General features: G+C 34.1%; 1 protein-coding gene across 2 annotated transcripts in view; it reads right to left on the bottom strand.

Annotated features, from left to right (window-relative positions):
• WDR72 (WD repeat domain 72) overlaps nucleotides 1-23481 on the bottom strand; it is a gene marked incomplete at both ends in the record, with an annotated part of 194977 nt that overhangs the window by 129427 nt on the left and 42069 nt on the right. For both annotated transcript variants that reach the window (XM_081292970.1, XM_081292969.1), the window contains one exon: nucleotides 9945-10147. In XM_081292970.1, coding sequence (XP_081149096.1) covers nucleotides 9945-10147 — 203 coding nt within the window. The remainder of the gene's footprint in view (nucleotides 1-9944; nucleotides 10148-23481) is intronic.

The following is a 23481-nucleotide window of genomic DNA, read 5'->3' as shown; positions in this document are numbered from 1 at the left end:
ACAGGTGTAATTCCTACTTCAGTAGATATAATAAAAGTTGCATAAAAGTATTGATTAACAATTGTAATTTAATGACCATTCTGAAATATTCAAGGGGGATACATTCTAGGTTTTGACATGTATCAACGTGGCCAGAGTTAGTAAACAAAAAGTTACCAGTGGATGGTTAAAATCAATTAGAACTTTTAATTGTAATGTGGTGCTGCATATTTACTCTGAATGAAATTCAGCATATCCTGAAAATGGGAATTAAAAGCAATCATATTAAATGATTTATCAAGAAGACAGGTAACCACAGGAGGGCTACAAAAGCTTTAAGAGATGTGATGTATCATTCATACATAATGAGACTGTAGTAGATTAAATTGCTTGGCCCTATTATACTTCATGATTTGACAATGATTTAAGTACCCATTTATTATGCCCTTTTTACAGATAGATATAGTAAGGATCCAAATCCTTAGATTTTATTCATTAGTGAAGGGTAAAAAGATTTTTACAATTATTCTTGTTACAAAGTGTATGATAATGCAATACAAAAACTCAGTCCTAGAATTAGAGGACACAAAATATCAGGTAAGACATAAAAACATCAATCTCTGGGGCCACAGCTGGGACTTTTGCCATAGGTTCACAAGAATAGTGAAGCAAGCCATTGTGTTAAGTGCTGTGTATCATCCAGAAGCTTGCTCATGGTACAACTCATTGAATATTCTGTATCTTATTCCAGCTTCTATCTTTACTAAGACAGAAGGGTAGATCATTTAAGTCAGGTGTATATTTTAGGGCATATTTGGTTATGATTAATGGAATCATCAAAAGATATACTCACAACTTATAGTTTTCTGCTGCTATCACATTAATTCCATCCTTGATAACACCAAAAATCAAGGAAAAATCATGGTCTAAAGATTATTTAACCTGATAATTAGCATAAGTGAACATCAAACATGTTTATAAAACCTTAAAGACAGACAATTTCTTATTTACAAATTGATTTGAATTGTAATTGACAGGGTTGAATAAAAGCTAGGTGTTGATGATTAAAAATGTTAGACAATCACATGATAAAAATCTTTGTGAAAATTCTAGACTTAGGTAACCTCTTAGATTTGGGGAGTCATATCAGATATCAAATGATATCCTCATTTAAGCCTCATGGTAATTATTGGAAGAGACAGGACCCATGTTATTCTTTCCGAATTCTACCATACAATCACACCATTGATGCCATGTCGTTGTAAAACAAGGATTAGCTATAGAGATAAGAAAAAGGAAAACACATTTGCTACCAGAGAGAAGATGAAGAAAGTCAAATTTTATATAATGACAAGAGACCTCTAGTGGGAGCTAGGAAGAAAATAGTGACTGTGAGCAGGACTTTGTATTTTGTGTTTTCATAATGGCTTTCTAAAAAACATCTGGTCTAAGACAATATCTGAAGACAAAACACAACTATAGTTTTTAGTCCTGTTTGTGCACAGAATTAAATACATGCATAAGAAAGTCCCTACTGCTTTCAGCAGCCTACTACGATAATTTTTATGTCTAGCAGGAACAATCATACTTGGACCAAAAGGTTTACACAAGATTATTTTAAGATGAAAACAGCTGTTTTCAGAGTAGTTAACGAGAGTAAAGACAATTATTAAATAGTGATTGTCATTTTGGGATGCAGAGAACTGGTGGCACTTTCGGGATATCACTATTTAAAATCCAATTCAGAAAAATGGACAGCAATGTTGGCTGGATATATTTTCTAATAATATATATATATTCATGCCCTTAGTTCTAATAAATAAAGCTAGGGTCTTAATACATTTTGTTTTTAATAGTACAAGTGAAATATTCCATGAGAATAAATGCTTTTTTTTTTTTTTTAAGAATTGCTTCCTGTAACTTTTTTGCATTTTCTGCTCTCTCAAGGCCAGTTCCAACATAAGTCATTGGTACAGAAGTAGTGCTCCTGTTGGGATTTCTTTAAATGAGTCCAGATGGTACACTCAGTCAATAAGTGATATTACCAGCTTTCAAGAAGAAAGATTTTATTCTCCTCTTTTTCTTTCCTGTTATAAGCAGCTAACTCTGAGTTAACTCAACATTGAATTTCTACAAACTTCACTTTTTATTCCTGAAAATATCATCCCATGTGATATTCATAAAATAGATAAAAACATACCCTATTCTTAAGGTAAGATAATGATCTGATTTTCAAGAACATTCTGTTTCTTAAAAGGTGAAACATTTATCAACACCTTGTAGTCAAAACCAGAGTTATTCAATAATAGAACACTCAGACCCACTGCAGTGAATTTTTGCCTCAGCATATTCAGACCCATTTAAGCAGGTTAAATAATCCATCTTTTGGGTCCTATGAGATGTAACAAATTTTGAAAGTCACATATTTTTTAAAAAGAAAAAGAATGGAAAGAAGAAAGAAGGGAAAGAAAAAATCTCTAACTGATTATGAGTTGGTAATGTGGTATGAACATGATTACAGGATTCATATTTTCATAATATTTATAAAATAAAAATCTAAAGGCAAATTTAAAGACATGCTTTAATAAATTATACTCATGCTGTAACTTTCCCTAGATTAAGCTAAATGCAAAATTAAAATGCTTGATATGCTTAACTTTTCCCCATGTTTCTAAGTGAGATTTGCAGTCAAGTAAATGGATGATCGAAAACAGAATTTAATTCAAAAGGAGATTTGTAATCTTAGATCTCCATGTCTCTAACAGGGATGATGAAATATTTTGGGGGAGGGGAACTGAGGTGGATCTTGGCTAAATTTAGCACTAAAGAAATGATATAAACATACATTCAGTTGAAAAATCTTATTTTAGAATTAACAGAAGAGATAACATTTTTGAAATCAGCTAAAGCCAGAGCCAGCAAACCCTTTCTCTGGTAGAAATCAGGATTGCCTATCAGCAATTATAAAAACAATAACATCGACCTTGAATCAGCTTTAAAGGTCTTCCTTCACAATTATATTATCAGCTTTATGAATTTTCAGTTGCTATCTCAGCCACAAATTCAATAAATGCAGAGTTGGTTAGTAATGGGAAGACAGTTATTTTAACTGTCTCACTGAAAAAGGCATTTTCCATGTTAACAATGACAGCTGTTTCAAATTCTGCTCAGCAACATTTGACGAAGATTTCCAACAGCTCAGGTAAACAACAGTAAAAATTCAAAATCAAATTCAGTCAAAACTAGAGCTAATTTAAATAAATTATGTCTGTAATCCTAGGAAATCAATAGTCGGCTAAAAGGTTTTTATAACTTGAATTTTTTCATAGGGTTCAAGACTTTCCTTGAAATATTTTTTTTTCTCATCTTGAGAATATAATTTCATTTCCTCTTCTGTACTTTAAACATAACGTCTAGCAACAGTAGAAAAACCCAATCAAAAAAGAGCCCTTGTGTATAGTTATTGTAATTAACAGATTCAATATCTATTACCACCAGTCAGGTATCATAGCAACCTTGTAGTGCTGAAAACTGCTAGAAAACTTCAAAACCAGCAAGACTGCTTTAGGAAAACAACACTGGAGACAACACTGGTTGTCAACATCTGTGGGTGTTGCCATGGGCACAGTCACAAAGGACTCTGCCATCTATACAAAAAGGTAAACACAGAGAAGATGGGAGGGACGCAGAAGACAAACTGATAAGAAAAATCACAAAGAAGAAATAACTGGGCTCACATGTATAATAGGCACAGGATTTTGAGTCTGTGTTTTATACTAATTCTATTCTACTGAGTAAGAGAATCCAAATTCAACTTAGCTGTCATTGTGACTAAACATGAACCAGGGTTTGAAAATCATATCCTAAAACTCCACATTCGTACCATTATCATGGGTCTTAATTTGAAACTCCAGTGAATTGCATTTAAAACAATATTTAAACTTCCACTTATAAACCGTTGATGGTCGTTTATAAATCTACAGAAGGGAAAAGAACAGGTTACTATGAACAAGAACCCAATATTGATTTTTCAGCAGTGCAGTAAGGCATCTCCATTCTATGTGGCTGCTGTCAAAGCCACTCTTTAACAGCTGGAGTCAAATTGCACTATTTACAGCAAGAGCCCTTGTCAAGTGGACCATAAGTATCCTAACAATACACTATTCAAATGGCACTTTGCCACACAAATTGCTGACTTGATGAATAACCTATGTCAATGACTAAGGCCAATATAAAAGTTTCATTTTTATGAGAGGTTTTACATTCACACATTAAATAAGCTTTCTTTGAAGAACTATTAGGCTATATATTTCAGGCCTTTGGACGCTGAAAATAATTAAAATCTGTTTAAATACATCAAGGGAACTTGACAACATTAATATGGATCTGGTGTTAACTACATTTGTCACACGAGTCAGAACAGTGTCCTTCTGTTGCTGGCACTCCCCACCAGCACGTGCAGCACAATGCGGAACTCACATCAGCCGTGCACCATGAAATAGAAGCATTCTCCTTTTGTGCCTCTGATTTACATGGCCAGCAAATGTTTAGATACAAGCCAGCCTTTGAAGTCCTGTGAGGAAATTTGGAGTGGCTTCTGTTTGTGAGGCAGACAGCTGGAGTTACTTCATGGTGTGTTTCCTACTTGTCCCAGTGACTAAGACCGCCTCAGTTGCTTTGAAACAAAGCTGTAATCTGCTTGTCATAGTTTTCCTCATGACTGAGGTCACTTAAAAAAAAATTTTTTTTTTCAACTTGGGCCACAGAGAAAAGGGACATTCTTTATAAAGAAGTTATTTTTTAAACTTGTTATGTATTATAGAGCAGTTAAAGTTATTTATAAAATGCTTATGAGAAATGGCTACACATTGCCAAAAATTTGCATCATTTCACATATAGTCATAAAGGAAACTGCCTTGTAGACTTCTCCCCTATTCTGTATTTGCCTACCCTGTGTTACTACAAAGGGTGTTACCATTTAAGCACTAAAGTTTTAAGCTGGGATTCATTAAATCAGAGTACTTAATTTTAATCTAATGCTTACAGAAAGAAATCATTGTATTTTCATTGAGTGCTCTCATGTTTAATAGGAAGTCTATTTTCTTCCAAATTGTATAAAATCAATGCAAGATATTTTCCACATTAGAAAAATAACCATACATTGTTTATTAAACATCAAAAAGAACAGGACCCAAATTAATTACCTGTCAAATAAGTGAGAAGTGTCATTCAACATGGAAGATTTATGCTTACAAAATACAATTGTTTTCAAGTAGATACTGTTATTTTTTGAAGTGATACAATTTGATAATATAATTAAATAAAAAGTAAGTTAAGCCGCAAGTTGTAACATTGCCATTATGAATTACCATTTAATATTTACATGTAAATTTACAGGTAAAATGTTCAAATATAATTACTTGGGAATTTTACCTGTTCATTTGGTTATTTTGGGTGTCATAAAATATGAAAGAACTAACTTTTCATTCTGATAAGGTATAGGTAATAGTGGGATCCAGTTTTTGGTGTTCTAACAAGGCACCATCTGTGTCTTACAAGAGGTCATAGTATAAAGTTCTAATAAGATTTTTCTGCAGATGGCACCAAACACATCAACCTAAGGTCAGATAAATCTTAAAAAAATACAGTCATATTTCTAGAAAGCTCAGCCAGAATGGAAATAAATGCAAATGTATTCTTTAATTATAATCAGTTTTTCAGTTTAAAAAAGGTGAATATATAAGTGCATTATTTAAAGAAAATTCCATTTAAAAAAATTCATTTGGTTTGATGTGACACAGCAATCTGTATACGGGGTAAAAATGGGAGTTCATAACCCACTTGAATCAATCTGTGAAATATGGTATAATAAGTACTATGTAATGTTTTGAACAACCAACAATAAAATAATTAAAAAAAAATAAAAAAAAAATAAAAGCAATCTAAATACACACACACAAAAAAAATTCATTTGGATTGGGAGCCATAATTTGTACATATGTTTTTCACAAAGGATGGTTTTCAAATAGATATGAGTTCCTAGTTTCTGTAAGAGAATAGACTTGATATAGGGTCTTTTGGGTTACACTCCACCTGGTACATAAGATTAGGATGAATTGCTATATTAAAACTTTAGATATGAAGGGGAAATAGGAAGCACTGACTCTTTTTGACTATGATCCCCAGTCCAGACAGGACAGGACAGACCATGAGCTGGCAACCTAGAGCCAGTGCAAGAACTCTGGTCCACTGCCTGTTTTGTAAGTGGAGTTTTAGTGGAATACAACCACACTTGAAGAGTTGTCTATTGCTGCTGTTGTGCTCCAATAGCAGACTTATGTAGGTACCACAGCAAAGATCTGGCCTGCAAAGCCTAAAATATTTACTATTTGGTTCTCTACAAAAACTACTTAAACCTGATCTTGTTCACCAGGGTTCAATACAAATAAAAAGCAAATCACAAGTCAGGTTTGTAATTTTAAATTGACATATTAAAAAAAAGGAAATGGGTGAAATTGACTTTAAAAATATGTTTTATTTAACCTTACATATGATAAATATAACCATTTTAACATGTGGTGCTGGCTGGCCATAGTTCAAGTGCTCAACAGCCACATGTGCTTAATGGCCACCACATTAGGCAAAGCTCTAAATAAGCAACCAGGGGAGCTGAGACCCACTCTAGAGATAAAGTCAGCTCAGCAGAAGGCATTCCCAGGACATTACAATGGGCCTAAAATGTGGCAGTTAACATAATCCTTCTTTTCCTTTTACTCACTTTTCAGGCAAAAAAAAAAAAAAAAAAAAAAAAAAATGCAGAATTTAGGAATTTAAAACCAACCAATCCCAGACAAAAAGGCCTTTTCTCCTTGAAATACAAGAAAGCTACAAAAATTTCTGCCATGTAGAAATGATATTAACAAGGATGTTTATTCCCTACTTTGAAGTTAAATTCCTCCCACTGCAATTTATACAGGTTATATCTTGTTTTATCCTCAGCAGTATCTAAGAAAAGAAGCTTCCCATCACTAATATGATATTGTATTCCATTAAATCCTTTAAGACTCTGACCATCCTCTCCTATCTCAAAGATTTTTCTTTGTCTAGCTGCACAAATTCAACTTCTCTAACATTTCAGATTGGACCCATTTTCAAAGTGTTTTTTTTTTTTAATTTTTATTGTATTTACTGTTTTCTTTTAAACCTCTCCCCAAATCTTAAGCACTCTTTAAATGAAGGAAGAAAAACTGAATATGACATTCTCGAAATGTCCTAATGTTGCCAAACAAAAATCGTTCACTCACGTGTTTGACATGCTATTCTTTTGTTTCATTAGTTCACCCTATTGTTAGAGTATTTTACTTGTATCTCACTATAACACACAAACACACACACACACACACTCACAAATCCTGAAATATAAAGTAAGCTTAGACAACCAGAATTTCATGGGCTTACTATATTTCCACCTATAAAATGAGCGTGATTTAAATCTCTTTTTGGAAGTTGATTTTTTTCTTCTGAAAATGATGCAAACATTTTGCTATGTGAATAACAAGGAGAACGGGGCACTTAAAAGCACCTTTGAATTTCATACTTATCAAAGTTGTAAATTAAAGAAGATTAAGATAAAACAATCTAAACAGTCTTAACTCTAAGAAGATGAAATGTTAAAAGAACAAATTAATGATAGGTAACGAAGATACCTAGTACATCACTGGAAAAGATAAAACTTAGAAAACAAATAAAAATATCTGTAGTTAACATTACACACAGTAACAACAGAAGTATAGTATGTAGAACAAAGGAGGTGATAGTCCTGTTGAATTCAGTTCCTCTCCAATTATAAAGAATGAAGGTTGGAAACTGTAGTCATCTAAGGTAATGGGCATCAGTTAGAAAATAAAGTTGAAATCAGCCTATGAGTAGAAGACAATGACTCTGGCATTTTATTGCTTTCTGAAGTCAAGAAAGATAAGAAAGTTACAAATTACATTTAAAAAATGAAATTTATATATACTGTTATTTCTACCTAAAGGGTAGCTCTGAGGTTCTCCAAGAAACTGAAAGAAATAGCAATCAGTTTACCTTCTGGGAATTAAACTAGTAAAATTGGCACTTGAATGAGATTTCCTCCCACAGATCTTAAGCATCTGAAACACACAGGTCAAGAGACATTCAGCTCTCCCCAACCATTCCTGCAGCCTTCGCACTGACACACAGTCTACTGAGAGCAACAAGGCAGCCTCAGGACAAGAATGGGTGTCCTTCAGCTGCCCTCACTGGCTGCACTTTATTTACCCCAACCTTATATGTGTGATTCAATTTCCCACCTTATGTTCAGTTGTGAATGTTAAAAGTTTCATTGTACCGATGCAATTTTCCTTTAAAAATAACTCCTTTTAAGTTAGAAATAATAAAAAAAAAAAACAGATTCTGACAACCTAAAATAAATGATTAAATAAGAAAAGGGGAAAAAAATGTTACATAAGCACTGAACTTAGCATCTGAAGGAAGAAGGTATAAACAAAATAGGTTAGTCTAAATAAAATAGTAAGAAGAGAAATACAATCGTTGGAAATTTTTCATTGTATATCAGTCTTGACCAAGGAATATAGTAACGTGATGGGCCGAAACAGTTGACTGTATTTGACTCAGAGCTCAGTGAACCCTATGGCTCTGACTTCATGTTCATCAAAGGGCCTTTATTATAATTGGTGCTGTTCCAGTCTCTGTGTTAGAGGATGGACAGAATTCCAGTTATATTGGCAACTGTAAAATGAGTGTTTTTCTTGTTTATATATTCATTTTTAGGTGTTTGGTTATGTTACTCAGTTCTTAAATTCTGACTCAGTTGACAAATTATGAACTCTGATAAAATCTAAATCAGGTCTCTAAATCTAAAAGTGTGAAGATTATGTGCTAGCACCCTGTTACTAGCTCTGCTGCTCTGAGACATGGCTTGGACAGCCACTTGGCCTTTCTTGATGATAACACATCCTTTACCACTAACTATATATGTACACATGAGATAAAAGATGGTCTTACTCAAAGTTGTTATTAATGGTATTTGAATACCATTAAAATAATGGAAAATACTAATATGTCATTCATCAGCTAAATCTTGACTTAGAAATCCTGTTTCCAACATGTCCTTTAAATAATTTTAATGAAAAAAACTAAGGTTAATAGATGAAACATAAAAAAAATACATTAAGCCATAAGAAAACAATAAAGCATGATGCAGCCATTAACAAATAAAATTTAAATATATTAGATGACATTATGAAAATATGTTTAAATGAAAAGATACATTAGATATGTGCATATAAATGGCATAGTTAAAACATGCTGAGGAGATAACTCAATAAAGTAAAGAAGAAAAGATGGAAACAATCTCTTAAATAAAATGACAATATCATGTTGAAAAGTGAAAAAACAATCAAGATAGTATAAATTTCTGATTTATGAGAGTAAATACAAATTCTATCATTGTTTATTAACTAAGGCTTGGAATCCTAAAGAGGTGGGAATCCCATAGATGCTGAGTATATCAAAAGCATTGTCCATGCAATGATTTAGTTGATAACTTCTTGTTTATTTGCAAATATATGTTTAAAAGAGGTCAAATAAGCTCAATTGAAAATTAATTTTGGACACACACTGCAGAATGTAACTTTTCCTCCTCTTTGAAAACCATGTAGAATTTGATTTAAATTTTGATAAGCCAGAAACCTATTGTGTCAAAGATAATGCCATAGCAAGGATAATATTCACTCAAAAACTGTCCTAATTCACCCAAGATCACTTGGCAGATTCAATCATCTCTTAGTTCCTATTTAGATTCAATCATCTCTTAGTTCCTATTTTTGTGGCTTAAGTGCCACCATGTATTTATGAATGCATATTACTTCTTACTCAAGTTGATAATGTTCTTGGTGAGCAGCAACTTGATTTGAACTTACCTTACATGAAGACTCCACCTGCAGACCAGGGCAAGGTATTGGCCCAAGCTGGTGGGAGCTGGAGGATCTCTGTTCTATACTTTTGTGCTTATGTGTCTCTGAGGCAACTGAAAGTGCAGGTTCAGGCTTTAGAAGCTGCAAATCATCACAACAATTAAGAATAATTCTCGCTCTTTCTCCTGTCTCATGTCTTTCCAAAGTGCCTGGAAAACAAGAGTAGGAATAAAAATCTAAGCAAAATATTTATCCTCGTAGAATAAAAAGACAGAACACAAAACACTCTTAACCGAAGAATCGCAATTCTTTAAGTTATCATGTCTGATTATCTTCTTGCAAGCCAAAACAAACCAGCCTGGGAGATTTTTCTAAATTATTCAAATCACCCACTCCCAAAGTGAAATTAAAGACTTGAAAAGCTTGTCTTCCTTTGTATGCTTTTACAACTGCTGAAGTCAACAAGACATTCAATAGTCTTTAACAGTGAAATCTCTTATTTATTATACAGTATGCAAGTGATCAATAACAAAGAGCGATGGAATATTTTGGTGCTGTCCCCTAGTGTTCCAAATCACAAATAACAGAGTCAATAGTAGTCGGCTTGGACACCAGGTTGACAGTGTTTCTGTTGGTAATATATAATTTGAATGATTAGGATAAATAGGAATACAGATGTTTTGTTCTTTTTCCTGTCTCATGTCTTTCCAAAGTGCCTGAAAATGCCTCATCGCTTTGGTCATTGCAGTTTTTATTGTTGGAATGTTGTTATTATATCTGTTAGGTTTTATTTTTTATATTTTTAGAAGGGAAAATAAATCCCTCGCCCTCTGGTATTCTTCCAGTTCCAGAAGGGGTGCTGGCAAGTCCAAATGAGAGTTAAAAAGGTGCTGGAAAGTCCCAGCTCCTTTAAAATCTGATGGTAGTGCAGGGGTGGGAAACATGGAAACTAATTTGCTACAATATTTAAAAGGACAAGCATAAAATAGAGCAAAAGTGTCAGAAAATAATTAACAGATAGTTGTATTTTTACAAAATATGATACCATGCTCTCAGGAAAAACTCAATCAATGAAATAATCATGACCTCTATCTCATGAGTTCATTTGCCTTATTAGTACTATAACACATTTTCCTCCAAATGAATAAAAATGCTAAGGGAAATAAACTTGATAAATAATACCTAAATATAGATTTCATATACTCCTTTTCTACTGCTGAGAAAGAAAGCTATGTTATTTAAGGAGAAAGATTATTAATTGTTATTGATGGTAATAAGAGAATATTAACTAAAAAATTACAATAAGAAAATAGTAATATGTACTATAAACCATGATGGCTTCAGATAGGTAGATAGTTTTGAAGATTAGAAATCCCAATTCTTCCTTATTTCTCCTTCTTTCTTTCAAATTCTTCCTTTGCAGAAACTAAACTACCATTAGTTGGTATGTTGGATTCTGAACCAGTAATAGCTCTATACTAATTTTGCAGACAGAATTTTAGTCTTGACTCTCTTATAACAATATTTTCTCTTATAATTTTTCTATATTCATAAATCAACATCTTTAAAATATAAAACTTATAGACGTTCTCTTAAGCTTTCATTTTACATCAAGATTGATATTTTCAAAAAAGGAAGCTGGCAACATCAAGAAAATCCTTTCTTTCAAGAATGAGAAAACTTCCTCAAACCAAAGATACTGGTTACCACAGCTTCCTTTAAAATTATTGCATTCAAGAACTTTTAACTGTTTCACCTGTAAAATTCACCATCTTTCTAAGAAGTCTCAGTTGGAACACAGGGTCAGATATTTTCTTCTCATAGGTTTTCTGCAGTTCATCAAAATATGATGTTTTAAAAATATTTCAAGATTTTATTTTTTTTTGACAGGGTCTTGCTATGCTGCTCTGGCTGGTGGACACAGACTCCTAAAGCTCAAGCAACCCTCCTGCCTTAGCCTCCCTTGTGGCTGAGACTATATAGAAGTGCACCACCATGCCCAACTTTTGAGGATTGTTGAAAAATAATTTAATGCACTTTAACACATGGCTCATGTGCCTTATACTATATACGTATAAGGCACATTTATGTATTGATATGGTTTATTTTATACTATCTTACACAAGTACAACTATTTCTTATAATTCTTGCATTTTTCAGTAATGACAATAGCTCACCTAGAAACTTGTATTCACACACAGATAACTAATCTACTCCAACATCTACTCTGCTATTTACAATGACAAATGTTAACAATGTTTTGTAAATAAGAATGATTCAGACCAGGAGTACTTGGAGCTCCCTTAAAATCTAATAATAGTACAGGAGCAGGAAACATATATAAAAACTAATTTGCTACAATATTTAAAACAAAAAAACATGCTATTTTCACTAATAAGTAAAAATCTCTCATTCTAACAAAATATTAAACATTCGACTTTGTGAATAACAGTTTCTATTATGATTAATTATAAAATATTTGAAATATTATGGATATTATTTTGTTTCAAAGAACCAATTTAAGCACAAATGTGACATAATGAGTATTAGAGTCAATTTCTTTAAAAGTTATAGAGACAAATTTAAAAAACAACATATTCAAAACAGTACTTTGATTTTGCAATAAGTCCAACACAATAGCTTTTGAAAGCCCTTAGTCAAATTCTGATAATGGTTAGAGATTCCCATGTGTGCTAGTTATCATTTTATTGTCCCCAAATTAGTTCCAAATTCACCCTTTATTACCTGCTCTGGGAAAGTTGATATGAATTCCATGGATATTTTTCCTTTAGTGGCTAGTGCAATGTGAACCTTTATGAATAGAGATTGATGGAAAGGTCTAGCAGAGGAAAGGGGTTTTCCTTCTTGGTTTGGTGTTCTCTCTTGCAACAGAGCTTCCCAAGCACCAAGTAGCTTCCTTTGTCACATTCTTTGGGCAGTTCTGTAAACTTATCAGTGTTTCTAATAAGACAACTTTCTGTAAACCGCTCTAGCTGGCACCTTAGAGGGCATATTCCTGGAAAGTTCCACCAACGCCCCACCATGGCAGCTTCTCTGCCATCTAGTAACAATATCTGTACCTTCTTCAGCAACGTCAGGAGCTTAGCCTTGGGTGGGGGGAGCCGGGGTCTCTTCCTTGGTCAGGTTATCTCAGTTCTAGGACTAGAACTTGTTTTTTTAAATCTGCTATTCCTATATTCTTTAGAGTTCTTTACTTCTTACTAGCACTTTCTTCATATGAAAATTCTTTGTGATAGTTCACAATCCTTTATGTGAAATTTTCTCCTTAAATCGCTATGTCACTTCTCCACCCTGAGCAGATCCTGATGGATATGCCCAGATAAATAGCTTCTGATGCAGAATGTTCCTTTAACTATATTATGCTATTCATGGAATTTATGCTACTTCAGGGATATAGTTAAATTGTTAGAGGGAGTCTACAGCTACAACACAAACAAGGAGGGAGGGCAGCACCATAAGGAGGAATGTTGGCAAGGGATGCTTTTGCATCTTTTTTGCATTGGACAAGAAACAGAGTCGCTGCTTCCTGATGTTACAGAAATACCAGAAACTGAAGGTTCGATTATTTAATTCAAGTTCCAATTAAAAAAAAAAAACATTTGCTTCCTAAAGTTAACTTTATGATAATTAGAATAGAATTTAACTTATACTTAGCCATTGGAATCAGTTTGAACATGATCAAAAAAGATGTCGAGACATGTAGGAGTGAAGCATTCCTAAAAGTTACGATACTATCTCTTCCCTCCAAGTAGAGGTATAAAAACACCGTAAACTCTATCTGGTCATTGCATAAAATGTTTTTTTAGTAAATAGTTTATATTTTCTATTGTTTATTTTATTAATATGAGTTTTGATACAATTTATTTTGGTTCTAAGCTATTCCCTGAAGATCGTGGCACTCAAAAAATTATAGTTATCTTGTGTGCATGTACTAACATGTAACAATATGTAAGTACTGTGTACAAATATAATGCACCAAAGAAAAAGAAAAAAAGTCCCAGGTTTTGAGACCCTTTGGGTTTAGGATTTTTAGATTAGGAATGCTAAATTGGTAAAGTGTATAAAAATATTTCCCAATTTAAAAATGCATATAAAATCTAAATTCTGATCTCAAGCATTTTGGGTAAGAGATATTCAACCTATGATACATAAGAGAAAGAAAAGAGAGCTTAGAACACTTAACATCCTGATAAGCAATTCTGGATCAAGTTTTACTGATCCAAAATTGGTTACCCCTCCTCCCCCAAAAAAGTCAGTGCATAAAAACAGAAGGACTGTCAAGATCCTAAACCCGTATGGACAATATTTTCACTTGTATATCTGCTTTCACTGTCATTTCAACACATCCAATAGTATCCATTAAAAAATGTTTTAAGTTATAGCGTTCTAGTGGCCATGTGGGCAGCCCTGTGTCTAGCAGACGTTTTCTCTGTCCATCATAATGGACACCAAGGTGACCTTGCAGCATGGTGGTTCAGAGCAGACTATGGCTCCCCACTGCTTTGTACTGAAATACTCAGTTCACTCTTACAGGATGTAAGGCCTTCAGCAAGTTATTTTACATTTCTATGCCTCAGTTTCCTCATCTGTTTAATGGGGATAAAAGTAATTCCTACCTCACAGATTACTCAGAGGATCAAATTAAGTAAACATTTGAAGACAGCTTAGAGGTTTGGCATACAGAGATCAAGTGTTGTGCTATATGACAGTGCCCTCTGTTACATGACAGTTTCTCAAACATCCCTTATGGGTTTTTAATAAACCACCTTGGCTCTCAGGCTCTGAAATTTGCCTGAACCTAGCCCTGAGGTCACAGGGATATGAAGCTTGGGCCCCCCATCCTTCTTCCTGAGACTTTTACCTTTATAATCAGCCTTTCTCAACACACTAGGTTATAATCAAAATAAGGGTAGGATTACATATTTGACTTATTTTTTCATCCTTCTCAGTATATTAGAATGGGGTCTGGCATAAATTAAAGGCTAAATGGCACTCTTTAATGGATTATATGGTCAGTACTCCAAAGATTTTTTTTTTCTCTTCTATGGCTACACTTCCAATTACAATTAAACTCCTAACCTACAAGTTTTATTCTCACCTCCACTTTCTTCTATGTCATCCTCCCCTTGTGCATAAATTAGATTTTCTTTTATTTTTCCCTCTAGAAAACAAACAAATCCTTCCTCCTACCTCTATCTCATCTTCTAGGTACTAGCTTGAATTTCCACCTTCTCAGAGAGGCCTTCCTCAAGTATTTGCACTGTTTTCTATTCCAGCTTCTCTACAGCACTCACCACATTTGTAACTGGTGTATTTCAGTTGCTTGTTTAGATTCCAGATGGCTTCCTCACCAGATGCTGAATTATTGGGCAAGTATGCATTCTATAAGCTTGGAACAAAGCAGGACTCAATAAATGTTCACTGAATGGACAGATTAAAATTTACCATTTCCCAGTAGGCAGTGGAGGAGGGGCAGCTATAAAGTATCAGAACATAGCAAGGTCTTAGGGTGGCAGGAGTTAATACCAACTGTGCTCATTATGACTTGGACTATAGGGTCCAAGAGAGGCCAATAGTAGACTAGATGTATGCAGGAACCTGAGCCAGAAGCCTAGCCCAGCTCTCAACTATGATATGAGGCCATTCCTGAAACCCAAGAACTGGGGATTGGAGACTGCAAGTTAGTCTCTGAATATGTAATGTTAACTTGATCTGTGCAGTAGTCATTTTCTTCCCTGTAGATTGAGAAGCAGAATATAATAGTCAAAGGAGGAAAAAAAAAAAAAAACAAGAAAATGCAGAGAGAAGGAGGCAAAGATGGAAAGAGGGAATCAGAAAGAGGTGGTGGTTGAGGGAGACCTTGCAACTTTCTAATTTTGTTTTCAGTCTTTTCCTAAAGACTAGCTACTGATCTCTGTGAAACATACTTTTGAATCCTTACAATAAATGCCTCTTTCTGAAAAAAACACATCTACTTGGCTCCTCCTACTATCTACTTATCTAATGGACCCTGATACAGAGAGGATAGAGATGTTTCTATTGCCATACACACCAAATTTGAGTATAGCCATTTAAATATGCATATAGAACTCCAGATGAGATCAGAGCAGAAACAGAGGTTTAAGCATTATCAGCAGATGGGTGAGGATTAAATTCCAATAAAGAAGGCCAAATTGAAGGAAATTTGGAGTGAAATGTTTCAAGAGACCAGCACAAACCCTGTAGCAGTTTCTGGACATCAAGAAGAAAGAAAATGTAAAAAAAAAAAAAAAAAAAGAAGAAGAAGGAAGGAAAGAGCCAGGCAAGGTGGTGCACGTTTGTAATCCCAGTGGCTCGGTAGGCTGAGGCAGGAGGATTGGGAGTTCAAAACCAGTCTCAGCAATGGAAAGACTCTAAGAAACTCAGAGAGACCCTGTCTATAATAAAATACAAAATAGGGCGAAGGATGTGATTCAGTGGTTGAGTGCCCCTGAGTTCAATCCCTGGTACCACTCCACCCCCACCCTCACCCCAAAAATAAAAATAAGGGAAGGAGGACGATTCCAAAACTACTATAAGTCAGGATGTTGCTATAATACAGTCTATTCTAAGGCATTAGGATATCAATGTTTATAGGACACCTGCAGATTTTCTGTTTGTTTTTAAATAGAGCAAATAATCACAATGTGAAGCACATGCTATGAAATCTGATTTTGAAGTATTGGGCTATGTTAGGCAAGAAGTATGCATCACAAAGGATGCTGCCTTCAATTGTGATAAACAACAGCACAAAAAAAGAGAACACTTACAAAAATATTCCTTAGAGATGTAAAGGAAAGGGAAGGAGCAGCAATACTTACACTTTAATTTCCTTCCAGTCAGAAGGTCCTCCTTTGATTTTATTTCCATGGTAATTTGCCCAATATTTGGAGAATTTTCTACCTTGTACATAAATATTTTTTCAACCCCCACTGATATTTGCTTTCTACAACCAACAGAATTATCATAGCTTGCTACCAATTAATGGATGGCTTTAATATTTAGCTCCCTTAGTCAAACCTCCTTCTACCAGTTAACAACTAGGTTCACTGAGTTTGTCAAAAAAAGGAATAGTTACTATCCCAAAAAGGAAAAAAAAAGGATTAAAAAGAATTCACAGACACTTGATGAATTCATTTCTAAATGAATAAACATAAATTAGGACTAAAAAAAAATCACCTACTGGATTTAAATTTTGTCACATTAAAAGAAAAATTTCATTTACTTAAAAATTATACATAAATAAATTTAAGATAGTGACTTTTTCCCCCCTCAGAACACTGTAGAAAGAATATCTCTACAGGACAATAAGATTCTCCTAGGTCACCAAAACTGTATATAATGTAAACCAACAAATTTCCACTAAATACTCTACTTATTATGGTACTATGAACATATCAGAATTTACTAAATAATTCCCATTATGAGATTAGTAATGGATATACATTGTACTTATATGAACAAAGATGCGTAAAAGGATACATTGCAGGTAGGTATTTTAAGCAGGCAGGCACTTTCTAACTGGATATACCATGAGATTGGACTGTAATTAATAATAGTTATATTTCAAAGTAGCTCTCTCTAAAACAAGATTAGATTTAAAACATGGTCTTGCTACAAAATTTGGTGATCAAATTCATAAAATCAGATTTCAACCAAACAGCTGACTGACAGTTATAACTGAATTCCACTATCAAGGAATTTGACCATTGAATCTCTTGTCAGATTTATCATTTATCTTCAGTTACACATGAAGTTTGTTGCCTTCCTCATAGAGTTTATGGAGGTGGACCCAATGCCCCATTCCTAACAAGAGCATTTCATAGTTACTGAATTTTACACCAGAAAATATGAACATGATGGGGATTTGACCAAGGATAGGGACCTGGGGGCGTAAAACTTAGCTAACCTGAACGAGAAATGAAAGTGTGGGGAAAAGGAATGCCTCTGAAAATATTAATTCAGGCATAAAGACACTTACCTTCATTCCTCAATATATTTGAATATAATAAATCTAGCTGTAAAATAGACTGTTAAAGACGTGGCTCATTTGTATACTATATAAAGGCCCTAATAAGATTACACAGTCATGAGTGATTCCACATCAACTTCTATACCTTAAGGGTATGGAATACATTCTTTAAAATTCCCTCGCCATTGTGAATTTAACCCCAGCTCTGACACACTCTCCAGCACATTCAGAGCAACACAAGCACTTATCAGCTAGACCTTCACATCTAATTCTGACCATTGACCTCCAGGAAAACAGGATGGGGAGGGATATGACAGGAAAAAAAAAAGGATTGAAATGTATAGAGGGTTAAGTTTGTTAATTTGTATATGGATTAGAAATAATGCATTAATCTTGAACAAATTTTATACTAGTCATATATATATATATATATATATATATATATATATATATATATATATTTAGTTGTAGTTGGACACTGTACCTTTATTTTATTTATTTGTGGTGCTGAGGATTGGACCCAGTGCCTTGCACATGCTAGGCAAGCACTTGACTGCTAAATCAAACCCCAGCCCCAAATACTAGTCTTTTTGATAAGGTATTTGCTTATAAAATGATTTTTCTTCTTAACATGTGATAACAATATAACATCCCTTATGACTAAATTTTAATTTTTAACCCCACTCTGCAACTAAATTTAATTTACAACCAATTTAAGATGATGTTTGTAGAAAAGTATGATATATTATACAAAGAATATATTTTTGTAGTTAGTTATCTATCATATATGGAACATGAAAATTGTCTTGTTTCTAAATTTTGTAAAATGTTATTCACTCTGTATTGTTTACATTTTTATACAAGATATGCATATTTTTAACCATAAATTATTTCAAATGTATATTTTGCTCATCCTGCTCTTCACCGAAGTTCAGATTATTTATCCTCTTCAAGGATAGACTATCCCTGAAGAGATATCTCTATCTATCATTTATTCACTTCTGGTATCAATTAATTAGGTCACAATCTTGCAGAATTGATCTAGAGTTTCTCCTAGAAAGAGGAAGAGTATTGAGAAAGGAGAAATTAAGGTATAGTCCCTTAAATAAGATACTAAATGAGGAGTCTTTATCTATCTATCTATCTATCTATTATTGTTGCTCTTCATTTTTGTGTTTGGAGGCCAGGATATGCTGGAGATAGGAGATAAAAAGCACTCTGACTTTGCATCAGGGCAACAGTTTGCTGTAGGAAAATCATGGGTGACCACAGCTGCAGCAAGCAGGTCAGTGTTCATATTGAAAGCACCACCACCCTCACCATAGTCCCCTGTAAAATTCAATATCATGTCAATACCATGCAATCCAAAAATTCTCTCCTATCTCTTCACCTTTCCATTTCATGGACTCATTCACCTATAGAGTCTTCTAGAGAAAGTTCTGGCCACCCAGCAAGGGAAAAGGCAGAATTCTAAGAATAATTTCTAATGACATTCATCCTTATGTGATTTCGCTCTCCTGTGACTATGATGGTAAAACATTCTAGTGACTATCATATTACATGGAAAAAAGGGCTTCACAGATATAATTAAGGCATCTCATCAGTTGGCCTACTAAAAAGGAGACCAATCAAGCACACCAGGCCTTAGTGAGCCCTCTGAAAGCAGAGTTTTCTCTAGATGCTGGAAGAAGGGGAAGTCGGAGATTTGAACCAGGAAAGAGTTTATGTGCTGCTGCTGGCTTTGAAAATGAAGAAGGCCATGGACAAGGATCAGAGGTATCATCTAAGAACTGAGAGCAAAATCTGGTCATAGCCAGAGGACTTCAGAACTACAATAGTACATAACTAAATTCTGTGCCAGAATGAGTTTGGAAGTTAATTCTTCCCCAGAGACTCTAGCTTAGAGCTCAGTTGGTAAAACTTTTATTGTGTCCTTGTGTGATCCTAAGCAAAAAAACGAGTTGAGCTCTCCTGAACCTGCAGTTCACAGAACTGTGAGATATTAAACAATGAAGTTTCAAGCTACTAAGTTTGTGGTAATTTGTTACCCAACAATAGGAAACCAACACAACCAGGACTTGTGGCAATACTTTTACTCTGGACCACAGATTTAGACCTCAAATCTTTTATTCTTTTTTTCATTATTTCATATGTGAAAGTCTTGCCTCAAACAAAATAAGTAACTGAATGAATAAAGGCATGAAGATATAAAACCAAATAAATGTGAAGGCTGGTTAGACATTTAAGACTCTTTTTCTAAATGCTCTTACTCTTGCACTCTGAGAATCACAAATCATGCAGACATTTATTAAACAGTTGGGAATGGAAAAATAATATACAACACCAAAAATTCCTTTTAAAACAATCTGTTTTCCTAATAATTTTTATCTAGGAATAGTAAAGGCAAATAAGGACTAAGACTATAGCTGACAAACAAAAAGTAGTTATTTGTATCTTTGGGAAAGAGAGAACTGTGGTCATTTTGGTAGTTTGTACAAGGCTTGTTTCTGTTGAATAGTGGGTATCACTGCCAGGCTAGCTACTAGATGGCAGCTCTTAGATTTGTTCAAATTGGGGTGGGGTGGGGGGACAATACTCACCTAGGTTGAAGAAGAGAGCTATGCCAATCAAACTGACATCAAACACAAGCAACACAAACTAACTGGGAGGTTTACAGATGCCAAGGCAGATTCTGATTTAACAGTATTTTTTTCAATCTATTTTGGTTTTGTAAACCATTAAGAATCACTCTCTTCCAGGATCTATTTCTAAATCATTTAGAGGGTAAATGCTACTGAGGGTACTGAGTTCTCAAATAATATGTTTACTCTGAGATATGTAATCAAAGTCAGACTTTGAGTGAGAGGAAAAAAAATCTGATATTTCAAATATTCAAGCATACACCTCAACTTTATTCTGGGTCTACAAGTCATTCAGTATTCCAAATTTTTGGAAAGAGGAAAAAAATCTAGATGACAGATGAAGTATCAGTTTCTCAGCCCATTGAAATAAAATCAAGGCCCTCTTTGATATTTAAGATCTATTTAAATATTAATGTAAATCATCCTGTAAATGCATTAGTGTAAAATTTCTGCTCCTGTTTGCCCTCTAAAAGAATAAAAGATAAAAAAATAAAAAAACATTCTGTTTCCTAAGAAATCATACATAAGAGACAAAATAATGTTTCCTTATTCATCTCTTATTTAGTTATCAACATTGTCCAAAACTGCCATTATTTACCTCTAATTGGGTACTTTGTGTGTTGTTTAGTTTTAAATGAATCCATCAAAGTACAAGGAAACTGAGGTTCAGAAGAGCAACTGAAAGGGTATTTGTATATTCTGTGGCTGGGAGGGTGACAATGATAGGTATTTTGACTTTTAAACAGCAGGGAAAGGTCAGATGCCAAGTCATAGAGTAATAATTCTGCCACAGCCCATGGGGACTGGCATGTCCAGGCCTGGGTTTAAAGTAGGTAATATCTGTTGGCAACCTGGGGAGGAGAGCTGAAGAAAGAACTTGACTGGCAAGATAATCATTTAGGAAACTTGTCAATAGTTCATGTAAAAGCTGATGAAGATGGCCCTACAACAATTTATTTTTAATTGTTTTCAGTACCTTTGAAAATATATAATTCTATGTTTTATTGGAAGCATACAAAAGAATTGTAGTGTGTATTTGACCTGTCAAATGATCAAAGTTCATCACTAGATGTTGTTGACAGTATTGAGAAAAGAAACAGTAATGTCCTTCATTAATATTAAACTAGGAATTTCATGAAATAGCTGTAGAATTCTTTATAAAGCTAGGCTCTTTAGTGAGTTCTTAATTCTAAAAAGTCATTTCATTTTTATTGTTATTTGTCCAGAGTATTCTACCCTATCCCTTCTCACCGCCATCTCTGTTTCTGTAGTTTATGATTTCTGCTGCCACCACCTGTCGGCAGTTTGTATGTAGTTGTATACACCCCAAACCATGGAATGGGTTTTACAGAACATACATAAGATTTCTTGCAACAATCACTGTCCTAACTAATTTTGCCTTAGAGAACAATTTCTCCCTAATGAGGCCCCTGCTCTGGTAAAAATCCAAGTGTGGGTGACTGCTCATTCTATGCTACAATATGCCACACTCCATCTCGTAGGATGCATAGATGGTAGTCAAAAGGACTCATAGTGACCTTCTGGGTATATACTCAAAATAATTAAAAGAGGGGATACAAGTAGATATTTTTACACTCATGTTCATAGCAGCAATATCCATAGTAGAGAAAAGGTGGAACCAATCCAAGCATCCATCAAAAGAATAAATGAATAAACAAAATGTGGTATATACCTAAAATGGAGTATTATTCAGGCTTAAGAGAGTAAGAAAATTCTGACACATGCTACAATATAGATAAACCTTGAATACATTATGGTAAGTGAAATAAGCTAAATACTGTATGATTCCTCTTATATGAGATGCCTAGAATAGTCAAATTAATAGAAACCAAAAACAGAATAGCAATTGTTAAAGGTTGGGAGAAATGAAGGGTGAACAGTCTCATGGGTACAGAATCTCATTTTGAAAAGATGAAAAAAATTCTAGAAATGAATGGTGGTGAGAGTAGAACAATAATGTGAATGAACTGAATGCCACTGAAATATTTACTTCAAAATGGCAAATTCTATACTTTGTATAAATTCTACACTTTTGTTTATACTTCAAACACATCGTTTCTTAAATTTTACTACAATCATTTTAAAAAGCATCTGTGTGGATAGTCCAAGGAAAATGCAGAGAAAAAGAGAAACACACTGACAATAAACCCAGGAAATAATGAGAGAGTATGCAGAAGTAGGACAATCGAAAAAGAGGGGCCATTGACCATCAGGAGAAGTCAGTGTCACAGAAAAGAAGGACACTGATGACAAAGTGATTTCAGACAAGTCATTCACCCATGATCCAGAGAATGACAACTGAACTTGGCAATGAGGAAACCTCAGGAAGATCAGTTCTATTGGAATGGTGCAGGCAGAAGCCAGATCAAATTGCATTAAACAAATGGGAAGGTAAGAAAACAAAGACACAGAGTACAGCTGAGATTTTGAAGAAAACTATCAATCACTTTTAAGTAGAATGACACAGAAAAGTAAAGAGTAGCTCATAATCCCTTGTCCAAAACATGTGGGATCAGCAGGCTTTGGAATTTAGGAGTTTTCATATTTTGTTTTTGTTTTCTTTTTTTTATTGGTTGTTCAAAACATTACAAAGCTCTTGACATATCATATTTCATACATTAGAATACATACTGTATAACACTTATGCTTACAGTAGAGTCTAGGAGAACAGACACAACCCAAAGTATGTATCTGCAGAGAGCAGCTGGAGGAAGAGGAGGAGAAAGAGGAGAATGAGAAAGAAAGATGACAAAGACGACTTAGTAGGATAAATAACCTCATGTGAGCTAAGGTTTGATTTTGTTGCTTTACCATAAACTAATAAAAACTTTAATTTTCAAAGATTTTTAGACTTTTAGGCTGTGACATT

Source organism: Spermophilus citellus (assembly GCF_964194105.1).
Source record: "Spermophilus citellus genome assembly, chromosome: 4".
NCBI classification, from domain to species: Eukaryota; Metazoa; Chordata; class Mammalia; order Rodentia; family Sciuridae; genus Spermophilus; species Spermophilus citellus.
The sequence above is the reverse complement of the archived record's forward strand: the minus strand, read 5'-3'. Positions and strand labels throughout refer to the sequence as shown.